This window comes from Sinocyclocheilus grahami, unplaced genomic scaffold, assembly GCF_001515645.1.
Source record: "Sinocyclocheilus grahami isolate Dianchi unplaced genomic scaffold, SAMN03320097.WGS_v1.1 scaffold406.1, whole genome shotgun sequence".
Lineage (NCBI taxonomy): Eukaryota > Metazoa > Chordata > Actinopteri > Cypriniformes > Cyprinidae > Sinocyclocheilus > Sinocyclocheilus grahami.
Window position 1 is genome coordinate 84,560 of NW_015505585.1, and position 16,574 is coordinate 101,133.

The 16,574-nt window shown below is 39.9% G+C and overlaps 1 protein-coding gene across 1 annotated transcript; it reads right to left on the reverse strand.

Annotated features, from left to right (window-relative positions):
• Positions 1-3,538: 3,538 nt before the first annotated feature.
• Positions 3,539-13,137, reverse strand: ankrd33bb (ankyrin repeat domain 33Bb). Its single transcript, XM_016232057.1, has 4 exons — positions 12,074-13,137; positions 6,026-6,155; positions 4,948-5,088; positions 3,539-4,812 (listed from the first exon to the last, which is right to left on the reverse strand). The coding sequence occupies exons 1-4, from the start codon at positions 12,521-12,523 to the stop codon at positions 3,992-3,994; spliced, it is 1,542 nt and encodes a 513-aa protein (XP_016087543.1). The 5' UTR covers positions 12,524-13,137; the 3' UTR covers positions 3,539-3,991.
• Positions 13,138-16,574: the final 3,437 nt, after the last annotated feature.

Sequence of the window (16,574 nt, forward strand, 5' to 3'; positions counted from 1 at the left end):
GATGTAATACTGACCCCTACTGGAAGTTTACTACCCATTTCACTCTGCATTGCTGGTGCAGATGCACCCCTTTTAAACTGCTTTGTTATTAAAGGATTTCAACACATCATTTGACATCTTTATGATTGATATTTGTCCAATTTATCCAACGCAGATTTCAAATCTAAACCTATTTAGACTATCTCAGACTTATAGTAGCCTGTATTTCTTTTTTAGGGTGTACTCGCAACTAGGCACGGTTGCCTTGAGCGCGATTATCGCGAAAAGTGTAGTGTAGGACTAATAGAATATGTTTGCGGTCGTAATGATGACAGTAGCGCACACAAAATAGTATCTGTTCCGTGCTCTGGCGCGGTTAGCGCTCACACGGCATGCGTACCGCGCCCGAGCCCAACCGAACCGGGCCGGGCCAGGCCCTGGTTCGCGACTAAACGTGCCGCGCCTGACTTTCCTATTCATTGTATTTTTGATGGAATTCCTAGATAGCTATCAGAGGCCAGGCAGGCAAGCTGCGAGCTCATGTTAGGGGTTCATCATGACTGGTTCATTACCATTTTCCCACAGAGAGATATTTTGACATTGACAGGCTATGTGCTTCTCACTTTGTCCTGAAAACCAGTCTGCAGTCTACGTGTGGCAGGCGCTAAACGACAACCCTGCAGCTCTGAAACACCAGGCCCTCCACGTCCAATCTCATCAATTTCAATCTCAGCAATGCTGTAAGAAAGTATTAATCCAGTTTGATGCAAAGAAATGTGGTCATGGTGTGATGTGAATTTTGTTTTTGTTTTGTTTTTATTGCTAATGTAATTGCGCGTTAGATTGCAAAATGCATTTTGAGAGCGGATATGGCCACATGTTTGGACTGTATATTTTGGGAACATGAGCCTAGATGTAATACTGACCCCTACTGGAAGTTTACTACCCATTTCACTCTGCATTGCTGGTGCAGATGCACCCCTTTTAAACTGCTTTGTTATTAAAGGATTTCAACACATCATTTGACATCTTTATGATTGATATTTGTCCAATTTATCCAACGCAGATTTCAAATCTAAACCTATTTAGACTATCTCAGACTTATAGTAGCCTGTATTTCTTTTTTAGGGTGTACTCGCAACTAGGCACGGTTGCCTTGAGCGCGATTATCGCGAAAAGTGTAGTGTAGGACTAATAGAATATGTTTGCGGTCGTAATGATGACAGTAGCGCACACAAAATAGTATCTGTTCCGTGCTCTGGCGCGGTTAGCGCTCACACGGCATGCGTACCGCGCCCGAGCCCAACCGAACCGGGCCGGGCCAGGCCCTGGTTCGCGACTAAACGTGCCGCGCCTGACTTTCCTGGCCGGAGCACGCTTACGTCATGTATGAAATAACGGAGAAAACCACTTTCGCTAATATAATTACTAATAATTAATTTATAATTTATGCCGTGTATTGATTTTCACTTATATGTATCAGAAAATTATTATGGAGGCAGCTGACATTAATGAAATAACCTGCAGCTTTACTTGCAAACTACATTTCCTGTTCATCAATAAGGTAAGAACCAGAGCCATTATAAACCTAAATATACTTGATTGAATTATATTTATTGAAAAGTGTAGTGTAGTAGTAGTAATAGAACATGTTTGCGGTCGTAATGATGATAGCAGCGCACACAAAATAGGATCTGTTCGGCGCTCCGGCGCGGTTAGCGCTCACACTGCATGCGTACCACGCCCGAGCCCAACCGATATGAAATAACGGAGAAAACCACTTTCGCTAATATTCTGCGAATAATTAATAATTAATTTATGCCGTGCATTGATTTTCACTTGTATGTATCAGAAAATTATTACGGAGACAGCTGAGGTTAATGAAATAATTTGCAGCTTTACTCGCAAACATTTCCTGTTCATCAATAAGGTAAGAACCAGAGCCATTATAAACCTAAATATACTTGATTGAATTATATTTATTGAAAAGTGTAGTGTAGTAGTAGTAATAGAACATGTTTGCGGTCGTAATGATGATAGCAGCGCACACAAAATAGGATCTGTTCGGCGCTCCGGCGCGGTTAGCGCTCACACTGCATGCGTACCACGCCCGAGCCCAACCGAACCGGGCCCTGGCCCACCTCTTCCAACCGGGCCAGGGCCGGCTAAACGAACCGGCGCGGTTCAAAACGTCTAGTGAGTTTACTTTTTAGGAATACATTTGAATCGTTTCATTATGACACCTAATTCAACACCCACTTTGAACAGGAGTAAACTGACTGATCGGTTCAAACTTGGATCGATTGCCTGGTCCGAACCCGAGTTTTAAAAAGAGGAGAGAGCAAAGCTACACATTTTGACGCCTTCTCCTGCGCCGTCGTTACTAAGCAACGAGGTAGACGGCTGCTGGGGTGGGGGAGGCTCCCGGCTGCGTCCGAAAACTATAAAATGCTGCCTTCGGAGGCAGCATTCCAAGGCAGGAAGGCACGTCTGAATCCAAATTCTGCCTTTATTCCTGTCTCCGGAGGTACCTTCTTCTGATCGAATTTTGAAGGCAGCATAGATGTATCATTTGCTGCCTTTGATATCCCACAATCCTGTGCGTTCCATGCCCTGACGGTTGAGCTAAAAAAATATATAAAGATGGCGTCTGAAAGTTGAGGTTGGTGGTAAGTTTGTGTGTAAATGTATATTTCTGACAAACTTTTTGCACTTTTTATGTTAATTCTAGCAAGAAATCAGTATTGTAGTAATTAAATATTCGTTTAGTTATCACAAAAACTTGTTATATTTTGTTGTAGATCATTAAACCGTTACGCTGCCTCAGAAGCCTGTCCGAAATCAGTTTCATGAGGTACCTTCGTGCAAAAACGCTGCCTACAAAGTCATTGCCTCATACGGCAGCAAGTCAGCTGCCTAAGTTTTCGGATGCAGCGCCAAACTCGGGTTCAGACCAGACAATCGAACCAAGTGTTAAAGCACCCTAGACACGTATAAAATCCTATCCACCTTATTTCTCCCGCGCCCATTTGTAAATTTTATGGGTATAGCTTCCGCTGTCATTCCCTTCCAGCTATTTTTAGCTGTACAAAACAACTTGTTTTGCAAACTGGTGTGTCTTACCATATTATTTTAATGTATTATCTTAATTACGAACACACTTTGTAGTGCAAACTGTTTTACTGTTTACTGCACGTTGTTATTGTTCTCGTTATACAGCGGCTAATGAACCGGATCTCTCGCACATTCACAGAAAACGGCTTACTTTCACATTGAAAAAAAGTGTCTGACAAAGCCTTGTGCGTTCCAGTTATTTAAACTGTAAAAAAACAGTCTGTTATGGTGCTTGATATTGCAAACTGGTCATTTTTACATTATTTTTACTTTTCATTCATAGGTTTGAAGCGCAAATAGTTTCACCGCAAATGTTATTAGTAATCGTTATTTACCTATGATATGGTAATAAATCTGAAGTCACACAAGAAATATCCTCTGTGTGAATATCTTAGGATGTCAACAAAACAAGCAAAGTTTTGTAATGCAGACTCAATAATAGGCCTACTGGATTAATAACCTTCAAAGAGATAAGGTAAGGTAAGAGAAGACAACATGTCCAGGCCAAATATAGTATTTCATTGTTATGAAAGTCCTTCATTGTTATGTTTGATGTTTTAGCAGCTTTTTTATATAACACTCCCTGTTAAAAGTTCTTTGAGTCTTTGAGAGCAATATGAAAAATAGAATTTAGTTTGCATAAACTTTCAAGTATGACTTGGCTCGAGATAATGAACCAAAAAAACTACGCATTAAATATGTTAGTTGTTTCTATAAATTAGAACCATTACAACTTACAAATTCTATATCAGTAAGAGCAAATATTATAAAAGTGAGGAGCTACACTCCATAGCAGTCTATAAGAGTAGTGTACGATGAGTATTCCCGACCCTCACACTGACCACAAGCCTTCACAGTGGAAAACTTCCTTAAAAACACTAAGGCATCAAAAGCCACATCACTTTTTCCTCCCAGTAGGCAGTCTCAACCTTTCCATGCGTTCAGCTTTCTTCTTCTCCTCCTTTAGAACTTTGTACTTCCATTTAGGTATCTGTATGTGTGGTGAGTCTTTTGAAGTCCTGCGTGGCGGTCGCTCCGGGATGTATGTGGGAGGAGGTGCTTTGCACAGCATGACTTTAGGAACCACCATCCCAGGACGGACGCTGCTCCTGCGCATCATGTGAAGCGGCAGTAGGCTGCTTCTCCTCAGGGCCATGGTGGAGGCCATTGCAACGCTGTGCAGTAACTGCGGCTGCAGACTGGCACGCCGCTCCTGCTTCTTCGGCACCAGCAGCACCCTGGAGTTCTGGAAGAGCCGCTTGTAGTTGTTGAGGCGCTCGGGCCCAAGGTTCTTCAGCTCAGCCAGACGCTGTCTACGGAGGATGTCCTGGACAGCAGGGCGACGTTTTCCTACACACGGAGGGCTGCCCGGACACACGGTGTGGCAGGCGGTGGCTATGAACGGGCTGGCAAGAGCTGTGGTCATGCGCACCATGTAGTCCATGACGCCTTCATCCAAAGGGTTGGTCTTCATGCTGATGGTAAACAAGTTACAGATGCACTCGGAGAACTTTCTCCAGCAGGACTTGGGCTCCTTTGAATGAGCCACCAGTTTGCTTAGCATAGGCCACTCCATGTGGTAAGAGTCACAGAACTGTCCAGCACATGGCTGTTCCATCAGTCGGGCCATCAGGTTGGCGGTCTCGTAGCGGCCCGTAAACAGGGCCCATTCACGTGGAGTCAACTTACGGCCAAAGTCCCTTGCTTCAATGTCTCCTCCTGCATAAGGAAAAACATCAGACAATAGGTCTTGTGAGGGAAAATTAATGCTCACAATTGAGGAACAAAATGAAAGATTATTACGTATGCTTGAACTGAATTAGGAATCCATATGAATTTTTCAGCTGATGATACCTGTCATCATGAGAGACCGTACGCATTCAGCTCGACCCTGAATGGCTGCTTTCATCATCGCAGTGAAGCCATGGCAGTTTCTGCAGTCAGTGTCAAGCCCGGGAAAATAGTTCAGCAGGTAGTTGGTAATCATACTGTGGCCTATAATTCAGAAGGACATTTATGCATTTGGCAGACACTTATTCAAAGTAATATTATGAGTTCAAGCATTCTTTGAGAATCGAACCCATGATCTCCGTGATCCACTGTTTGAGCTTCAGAAATACAGATGCAATATAAACAGTATTAACCAGATATAACCATTTAAACTGCCAGCCCATGCAAAAGTTACTGCCACAATGGGTTGTCAGGGCGTTTCTATGAAGCTTTTTTAGTATCTTTGTATGGGGTTGCTAGGGTGTTTTATAATAAGTTTATAATACTATAAGTTTATAATGTTCTAGTCCCTATACATGTTCCTTCATTCATTCGGTGTATAGGTTTTTTTTTCTCTCTTTTAAGTGTTCCTGAGGAAAACATCTAAATTTGGTCCTTTGAAAAGTAATCACATATCTCTCCTGAACAATCATGATTTGATGTGATTCTGTAACAAACACTGCTGAAGTTTAAGTTTGGGGTATGTTCAAATCCTTAAAGCTGGCATGAAATGAAATTTCACCCTCTCTATTTTCATAATGCTTTTTTTTTACATTTTTCCGAATTGTTAATCTATGCATGTGCTTCTTTTCTTTTTATACCTCATAATTTTTCATCAAAATGATAATCTCCAATCATTTAGTCCCTTTCTTACAATTTACTGCAAACTCGCATTCAGATCTGCCTCCTGCCTGAACCAAGACGTCGCCCTAATTTATTTTCCTTTTCAATAATAATTTTCACTTAGGGATATATGCCCCAATACTGAAGAACATATTTGTTGCTACTTCTGTTTCATCACGACTAACCCCAAGTATGATAAAGGATAATGCACTGGCTCTTGTTTCATAGAACAGCCAAATAAAGGCCCAGGGGGATCTACTGGGAGTTGCTGATTGTAATTTTATTGCCTTTGATAGCTGAATTGCATCACTTCCCTTACCTGCTTGTGCAGCAGTCATGAGAGCCGTATTCCCTTCGTTATCTTGCCAGTTCACATCCACATATGGACACTGAGAAAGTGCAATGACCACATCCACGTAGCCCTGGTAACATGCCACTATCAGACCCGTCTGTTGAGCAGTGGAGAGGATAAATATGAGTCATCTCAAGTCATTTTCCTGGATGTCCATCATTACTGCTGAAGAAAGTGTTTAACGTGCAAACTGCAGAGGCATTTATGTGGTTGAACCCTACTATATAAACATTAATTTAAGGGTAGGGATTGTTGGAGGGTGAGTTTCCACATCCATCTCTGGAGGGACTCTGAGGGTAGGAGAGACCTGGGTTGAGTGGCCTTATTTATGAGGCTGATGAGCTCATGATCTTCAGAGTAAATGCAGAAGCATATTTAGACTGGTAAGTATAGTTAGTCACTACTGTCACTACTGCATATTTCTATGGGTTTTACAGGTGAAGTGAGACATTCTAAAATACATTTTCAAATAAAATAAAAATGAACAAATTGTCTATTTATACTAAGTGCAAATTTGCAAAAATAATTGATTTTCCTCCCGAGTTTGAATATGCATACTTCCATATTTTATAGGTTAGTGTGCAAAAAGCATAGAGTGTGCAACAGTGCCTCCCCATGTTTTCAGGGGGCTTGCTTCTGGAAGTATTTTTGGTAACACTTTACTTTAGGAACAAATTCTCACTATTAACTAGTTGCCTATTACTAGCATATTGGTTGTTTATTAGTACTTATGAAGCACATGCCTTATTCTGCACGACCATATTTTAGATCCCTTCGTTGTACCCCTTACCTAAATTTAACAACTACCTTAATTACTATTAATAAGCAGCAGATTAGGAGTTTATTGAGGCAAAAGTCATAGTTAATAGTTAGTTAATAGTGAGAATAGGTCCCTATATTAAAGTGTGCCATATTTTTCCCATTGGAATTTTAAAAGGTTATCATTCAAGAGTTATAAGCTATTTTGTTCTCATTTGGTTGTTAATTGTTTCATTAGCAGACGCTTTTATCCAAAGCTACTTACAAATGAGGACAATGAAAGCAATCAAAATCAACAAAAGAGCAATGATATACAAGTGCTATAACAAGTATATATATATATATAGATATAGATAGATAGATAGATAGATATACACACATTGAAATATTGTGGGCTGATGGCATCAACAAAAGCATATAACTTTAACAACCTTGTAGCTCCCAGTAGGTCTGTCTTTAAAGTTTTATAAGTTATTTCATAAGTTATATTTTCCATTGGTTGGACATGAGATAACCCCACCTTCAAACGCATGCCATTGGTTAAACCAGTGTACGTTTGAGTATGTGTGTGTCACTCAAACAAACAATGTTTTGAAAGCGCCACATTGTTTACATGTTTGAGCAAAATCTAGTTAATGACTTATAGTTGTTTTTTGCATAACAAGTATTACAGGGGTCATCGGATGCCACATGCACTTTTACAAGCTGTTTGAACTGAAATGTGTGTTGGCAGTGCGTGTGCACAACTACCCTATAATGATAAAGATTCACCCAGTGTTTTTTTTTAAATCTCGTTAAATCATTTCTCCTTTCTCAAATCGAGCCGATCTCGGATGCCTGTCTGTGTGACGTCACACAGACCGGCCCCTCCCACTATAGTTTGATTGACAGTAGCATTTCAGCACAGACTGGACTGGTGTCTTACATTAGACCCGCCCTGAGTGAGCTGTCATCAGGCCACCATTGTTTTTCGACGCCGGAGCAGATGTACTGTAGACAAGAATGTCTCCTAAGCGATTGAAGTGTTTTGTTGTCGGATGTAATAATGAGCATAGCAGTCGTCATTTACGCAGTGGATTACATTTGTTTTTGCAAACAATGCGTCTATCTTCACGCGAATCATTTGTGATCCAGCTTCACGTCCAGAAGTGAGTGTAAGGTTTTTTTAATGAATCTTTTCAAATCACCTTTCCTAATAATGTGCTAGTTAGCAAGTTTCACGATGAATTCGGCTAAAGTTTACCATCTCAGAGAGCAGCTCGGAAGAGAGGGGCGGAGTGAGCAGAGCTCATTTGCATTTAAAGCAGCATGCAAGAAAACAGCTTGCTCTGAAAAGAGCTGTTTTTGACAGGGTAAAAACAGTGTTGTTTTACACTACCAGCGAGAAATTTTAACCAAACTATGTTACAGAATTTTCATTAAGACCCTAAAGAATCATATCAACTTGTGGAAAATGGGCATCCGATGACCCCTTTAAGAAAGTATTTTAACATTAAAAAATGTCATTTAGACTCTTAATAAGTTAGCGGTATCTAAATACAGTAAAATGAAAGATAAAAATATTCTTTGCAATGTCTAACAAGCAAGCATAACAAACTATACAGCTGTACAGTCATAGACAAATGCAGTGCAAACACAGAGAGGCCCGCTCTCCGAGTGTAGTATCATATGTAAAATCTCAAAACAATTCAGCAAATCTAAAAGGCACAGATGAGTGAGGGTTATGAGGGAATAAAAACAAATGTATAAGGTCAGTGGCATTACTTAAATAGTACAGAGCAGTTCCGTTTTCTTGTGTCTCCAGATTGTGAGTGATTATAGAGCACTACAGGCAGATGGTAAGCCCTATAAAGACTATTAGCTAAGATTTAGTATGGAGTTCCCTCTGGGCTCAGAGCGCCTGTCTGCTTGCATTTATGGTTCTTAACTCCAGAATATCAAGAAACTGAATATAATTATTGCTGTAATGCAATCGATGTGAAGCTAATTTAGGACGTGTTGTCTGTCTTCTCTTAGTCACCGAGGCCCCCTTGCAAATATTAATGCTTTTTATTTTTTTAAATATATAAAGGTTATTACAGGCCAACAGCCATTACTATATGAGATGTAGCAATTTCTACCTAGTGGTAGATCCCAATGACACTTCACAGGGATTGTATCAGGTTACACAACGCAGCCTCACAGGGAAATGAAATGCCACGCTGTCGTAAGATGATTGTAAAGGAAAGCCTCTCTAACCTCCTAAAGCTCCCCTTCCCGAGATCAACAGGAGTTCAACAGTGAAGGTGAATACAAACTTCAAGGTGAAATCTAAAACTTTAAGCTATCGGATGTGCATCCCCACAGATAGCGGGTTTCTTGAACCAAAAACCTTCCAATTTTTCTGTTTTAATTATCAGCGCTGCAAACAGGTTGATCGTTCCCGAGACTGATAAACAGAATCATTAAATATTAGTTCTTAATGGCGTTGTTTAACTGTGCTGCACATATAATTTCCCCCGTGCTAATGGCAGTAGAATAACATTTGTATTAAACAAATGATCAGGGCCTGTGTTAGTTAGGAGACATTTACATGCAAATGGGTCGTACAGTCTTAAAGGACGACTACATGTCTTTTACTGCCACAGAGCCTTCTGCTTTGGGGAAAACAAGAGCCTTTTCTGTCTCCGTGTGAGTAACCATTTGTTTCCGTGCGTGTGTTGTTTCTGTTTGCGTTCAGAACATTACGTTTTCAAACTGCACTGTCTGAGTTAAGAGTGAGTCATAGACCAAGCATACAGTCTTAGATAGAGTGTCATTCAACACTGATAAGATGTTTATTAATGAATTCAATGCTTGTACCAGGCGCCAAATCTTTTTCAATACCGACATGGTCTCAGTAACTGCGGAGGCACAAAGGAGGGGGCAATAGGTGATGCTTCATTTATTATTTTCTGCAAGACAGACACGTTTAGCAGTAGTCAATGCAATTTGAGTTCAAATGATTCATTGAGGAAGGAAGTCATCTAAATTCTCACATATAATTTAGCATGACAATGGGTGGTGGATTCAAAGTTAGGCTTTTATGGCCTACAGCCAGACTCCTTTGAGTGGAATTACGCTTACATTTTAAGTTCTGCGCTTCATGGACAAATTAGGGTTTCTCCCCATATGACATGCAGAAAAAAATCCCTGTCTAGGCAGAGCCCTGCAGTATTTTGACATCTTCATGAGCCTTTTAAAAGCTCAGGCATGATTACGATCTGATTGGGCTGCATCTCAGTCTGCAATCCAAACTCCCATCTGTTCCAGGGCTTAGCTGGCTGGGTGCAGACTCATGAGATGTCAGCTGGAGATCAGTGTCACAACACTGGACGTCACTGGACGTCAAGTCAAGACAAATATTTGACTTAGAAATGTCTTGAATCGTGTGTGCGTGTATTATAATTCAGCCAGACTATCAGTGTTATTTTAGCTGTATTTTATAGCATTTATTAATACTTTGAATTAGCTTTTATTTTTATGGTTTCAGTTTTCATTTTGAAAGCAATTTTGTGCTTTGTTTTATAGTTTTTTTTATTTGATTTAGCTTTAATATCAATTTTTCAGTTTTAGTTGTAGTAATTTTAGTACTTCAACTTATTTCATGCATTTGCCAAGGAATTTTTTTTCAAGTGATTATTTAATTAATTTTTCATCTTTATTTCAATTAACAAAAACAATTTTTAATAGTTTTGGTTTTAGTTAACATTAACAACACTGGACTAGGGGTTTCAAACTTTTTGATGCCACAGAATGTGATGATTCCCTTGAGAGGGACCCTCTTCCTAAAATATAAAGGCCACTCTATATTTTAATGTATGAAGTCACATTTATACTGGGGAAAACAAATCAAATATATATTTTTTAACATATTTAACTTTTTATTTTATTTTTTTACTGAATTGTGTTTAATCTCATGAAAGCACAAGGAATACAATATAATGTGAAATTCTTTATTTTGTATTTATATTCTGTATTCTTTTTTTTCTTTTTTTTTTCTCTGAACTTTTCCACAGACCCCTTTGCACCACCTTGCAGGCCCCTGGACAGCAGCTTGTAAACTACTGGACTTGATGACCATTCCATTTACATATATTGACTATGTGGTGGGTGTCGTCAATGAAAACATCACTACGATATAATATTTATAGACTCAACACAGTTCCATCATGTGTCAAGAAGGCACATGTTTTGCTTAAAGTTGCCATCAAAGCCAGATTTCTTTCCTAAGACTGTGCTTTTAAAGTCATATTTATGTATGCATGAAAGTCTCAGCCTCACTTCAGCACAATGTCGATATTTATGGAGGAAGGAGACAGCCTCAGTGCATGAGCTCATTCCCTGAGGAGCACTGCGTGAATCATGCATGCTTAAAGACTCTTTGATATGATAATAGCCTTGCATAAACATGACACTGTTATCACCCACATTGTCATAATTGTAAGCTTCTCAGAGCTAAGGGGAGTGAAAGGCCTTTTGCCAGTCAAGAATGGTACTATTTAAACACAAGGTTTGATTGAATGTATTCTGGAAATTAATTAATGTTTGTTGTTCCAATATTCAGAAATCTCAATGATAGATTTTCCTGCATGAGTACATTCCTGCAGTTGAATTCTTATGACTGATAATGTTTCAAGCACCTGTGGTACTAAACCAAAGACCAACTAGGTATTAGTTTAACTAGATATTAATTTTTTTTACATTTTAAGACCAATTAAATATATTCAGAGTTGTCTTTGAACCGAATGTGAGCCTTAATATTCAGTGACAACTGGTGTTTGATCCTGCACTCTAAAAAAATGCTGGGTTGTTTCCACCCAACTTTGGGTCAAATATGGACTAACCCAGCTGTTGGGTTAAATTTTTTAATAACATTTTTAACCCAAAAGTTGGGTTAGTCCATATTTGACCCAAAGTTGAGTTGAAACAACCCAGCATTTTTTAGAGTGCGTCTTCTATACTCTTGCAAATAATAAAAGATCAATACAATATTTAAAGCTTAAATGTTATTTTGTATATTATGCAGAGAACTTTAAGTAAGCCATATGTAGCTGTAGAGTTTGACTTCCTACACTGAGCATCCCAACTAACAGCACTGATTCAACCAATGGTGTGAGTTTGGGGGCGGGACTTTCTATTTGTCTGACTAATGGCAGGGTTTGGGAAAACAATAATTTTTACATTTCAGTTTAGTGGCATAGAAAATACACATTTCACAACTGTAGCAAAACTTACTCTGTTATTTTTGTCCACCTCTCGTACCTCCTCCTCTGTCACACCTTGTCTTATCATGATTTTGACAATGATGGCGTTGTTAGTGCAGCATGCTTTGAAGAAGCTGACTGGCTCGGGGCTCTCAGGAATCTGACATTTTTCAAAGTTGAGCGAATCATCAGGTGGGTAGAAGGAATCGTCTGACACAATGCTCTTGGTATCTGCTAGTTCTGAAAAGTCCAACTCCTCGAATTCTTGGTAGACGTCATCATCATCATCATCATCATCATAAAGATGGTGGTCTTCATCATCTGCATAATAAGAGTCCTCTGTTGGCTCCACAAAAGTGGAGCTCTGTATCGAGGACTCTTCATTGTTCCTGCCTCCCGCTCGGTTTTGGCCGGTGCCATGTTGGTGATCTTTGACCAGAAGTATACCTCCTGCAACACCATTCTCAGTTATTAGCACCATTTAACTATCCAACAGGTGGAACACAAAACCAAAAACCACGTCGGATCCAGAATGAGACTGTCACATAATGAACGGTAATCCTAAACACCAGTTCTTGATGGTATGAAGAGAAGAAAACCACTGGAACCAGAAATCAAAGATCTTTTAGATGCACCTTTTCCATATCATATCCTCTGCTCTTCAAGAACCAGTTGTAGTCAAGTCCAGCCTTGATTTCGGATTATAACATACATACCCAAGCCTCAAATTTTTTTTGTTTTTTTTAAACCTAAACTATCCCAACTATTTTTCTTCACTTGCTCTTTGATCAAATCTGTCTCTTGTTGGAGAATTCTCCAATAGTTAAAAGTGAGGATGAAAGTCTTCCATCGGAAAATGCTCTGACTGGCATGGGCACGGTTTTGAAAGAAGTCGTCTAATCCCCTTAGTCTTTTTCTGTCTCTCTCTCTCTCTATTCTTCCCTCCCCTTTCAGAGTTACATGTGCTGAACAGTAATCTTACTGTCCGAGGAATCAATGCAGTATATATTTCCCCAACTCATGCAACACAAACTTGCATCCAAGAATGAGCATAACCATACAGACAAGAAACTCAACACAGCTGATGCTCGTTTATCCACTGAGGTCTTTTGTATCCGAGTTGTACTGGTGTGCACCATTATTACTCTTATCGCTTCTATTTTTAGCTGACTTTGATACTCACATGCACATCTACAGTGACTTTCCACACTTTGATAGCCTGTATTTGACCGTGATCTACTGCTGGCTCCACAAGCCACTGGATTAGTGGAAGGTTAATTGGATGCAGCAGAAATAACATGCTGCTGTGGATAAGCTGTTCTCTCATTTGCTCCTAAAAAACAACAACAAACATACCTACACAATGTCACTTTCAGTGTTTTTGGCCACACTACGGCTGATGATACACGGTGCAACTTTTTGAGCAACACTTCTCGGCAACTTTGGGCAGTGTTGCCGCCAACGGGCAACCAGGTGAGACACAGGGCCCACGACCGATCTAAAGTATCCAGATAGACATTTGTTATCCATTCTCAATGTGAAAGTGCCCAAGTAACATTGCTCAAAAAAAGTTGCCCCGTGTATCATCAGCCTATAAGACTTCTGCTTTCTAACTACAATCCATATATTATGTGGCTTTGAGATTATGTATAAAGGCATGTTCTGTCCTGATATTTCTAGTCACAGAACATCAGAAACAGCACATCCTAGAGGCTGTTTTGGGTCAATTATCCAAGAAAAATTATCCTAGCTTAACCTGCCCATGGCTACTTTAATGTCATCACAAAAGATACCTCCAAGTGATTGGTGTTAATTTGGCACCTGGTACTAATTTCCTTAATTATATTACAAACCCTATTTAACTGGCAACATTTCTTTAATTTTCACTGAGATTGCAAGATGGCGGGCTGTGACTGAAACCCTGCAACAGGAGGTTGATCAGATGGAAGCCAAAGGGTTGACCCTTTCAGCCACCGCAAAAGAAGCCAGTCATTCCAAATCTGTGATTTCTCGAAAACTGCAGGTTTACAATGACACTAATTAATTCAAGTCCCCCAAAAAGACAGGATAATGCAGAGACTCTGAATGGGGAATTGGTTCAACACTGCAGCTGGAAATGCTTGCCTGTTCAGAGCTGAACAGGGTATGGATCGGTCTTGGCACGTTTAAAAGAAGTTAGACTGAAAACGCACTCTGCAGTGACAAAGCCTCTCATCAGCAAAAAGAATCATAAGGCTACACAAACCTTTGCTGAGGAGCATGTTGTGTGGACTGAGGAGAACTGGTCCAAAGTTCACTTTAGTGATGAGAGCAAGTTTAATTTATTTGGGTCTGATGCGAAACATTATGTTCGGCATCAAACTGGGGAAAAACTGATCCCCAAGTGCATAAAGTCAGTGAAAGGTGGAGTAGGAAGTGTCATGGTTTGGGGGATGTTTTCTGCAGCAGGAGTTGGGCCTTTTATTCAGATACATGGCAGGGTGAATGCAAATGTTTATCAGAACCTTCAGCAATATGCACTTCCTTCCCTGCAAGCAAGCATCTTCCAATCAACCTGCAATTTTCATGCAAGACAATGCCCCAGTCACACTGTAAAACGGGTAAAGCAGTTCCTTGAAGCTAAGAACACTGAAATAATGAAATGGCCGGCCCAGAGTCCTGATCTAAACCTAACTGAAAATCTTTGGCAACAAAGTTACCAAACTATGGAAGAGAGTGGAAGAAGAGTGGACCAAGGTCACACCCGCGCAGTGAGAAACTAGTGATGTCCTGCGGCCACAGATTTCACAGATGAAATGCCTTGGTAATTTTGACAAACATGTTAATATAACATCGGTATAACCACATCTAATATTCCTTCAAATTTTGAGCGATAAAGATAATATTTCAGAAAAAAAATCAAGTATTTATAGATTGTTCTCTAATTTTGATCTCCACTGTATATGACAAGAAATTCAGCCAACAAAATGTCAATGGCCATTTTAAACAAATCAAACAAATTAGTGTGATGTAATAATGAGAAACCATGGGAAGTGAAAAGAAAGCAAGAAGAGTCCTAGTAGTCCATCAACCTACATGCACAAACTTATTTCTTCATGAAGTCTCAGGCCATCAAAGATGTTTGAGCTTGTTTCTTCATCAGAACACATTTGGAGAAATTTAGCATTACATCACTTGCTCACTCTCTGCAGTGAATGGGTGCCAACATCACAATAATCCACAAGTAATACAGTCTCCAGTCTTCAATGAATGTCTTGTGAAGCAAAAAGCTAAACGATTGTTTACAGCTATAATACAAGCCTATAAACCTCCAAAATATTGCTTTCCCAAGTGAAAAAGTAGTAATCTCATCTGAGTAAGTATGCACAGATTAAGCACAGTTTACAAGCAAAAAGTCCAAAACAGTTCTAAACAAATGTCAGTGGACAACTTTTTCACTGGAGGAAGCATTATTGTGGATTATTTTGTCTAGAAGCAATGGTTTAAAGTAAAAATGTCTTAATGATTGATTTTTTTTCTTTCAAAATTATAGCTTTGTAATTCTCAAGACGTTAATTAATGGACTGGAGTCATGTGCATTACTTCTGGACGATTGTGATGCTTTTACCAGCTGTTTGGACTCTCATTCTGACGGCACCCATTCACTGCAGAGGATTCAATGGTGAAAATGTGAATAAATGCTAAATTTCTCCAAATCTGTTCTAATGAATAAACAAACTCATCTACATCTTGAATAGCCTGAGGGTGAGTACATCAGCAAATTTTCATTTTTGGGTGAACTGTTCTTTTAAACATTTAAAGGGGTCACATGATGCAATTAAAATTTTTCCTTTCTCTTTGGAGTGTTACAAGCTCTTGGTGCAGAAAGATCTGTAAAGTTGCAAAGACTAAGGTCTCAAATCCAAATATATATTCTTTATAAAATTTAAGAGTCAACCATGCCTGCCTAAAACGTCTCGTTCTAACACGCCCCCACATGTCTACCTAACTATGTGGGAAGATTTGCATAACGCCGCCCAAATGTTCACGCAAAGAAAGGCGTAACTTTTATTCTCGCTGTAGTATTGTTGTTGCCTCCGCCGCCATGTCGTGAAGGCGCTGTGCATCTCATTGTGAAAGAGAAACTACTTTGTTTGGCCTTCCAAAAGAGGATGATATCCACTTCGTCATGCCTGGAGCTGATCCGTGCTGGTCGCTAAGGAAATACATCGGCTTTGACCTTGGACGAAGCGGAGTCCAGTCCGGGGTCGTCACATGTGGTTGGCGCAAGCCCGCCGGCCGCCGCTCACTCAAGCCGGCCTCTGCTCACTCTAGCCCGCCGTGTGTGACGCTGTGTTTCGTTGTGAAAACGAAACTACTTTGTTTGGTCTTCCAAAAGAGGATACGACTAGAAATCAGTGGTTAAGTTGTATTTACAACACTGTTCCAGAACACTTCAACCCAAATATTCAGATGTGTCCAGCACATTTTATGGAGGACTGTTTCCTGATCCTGGAAGAGTAGACTACAATGCCGGCTGTTCTGACTCACAG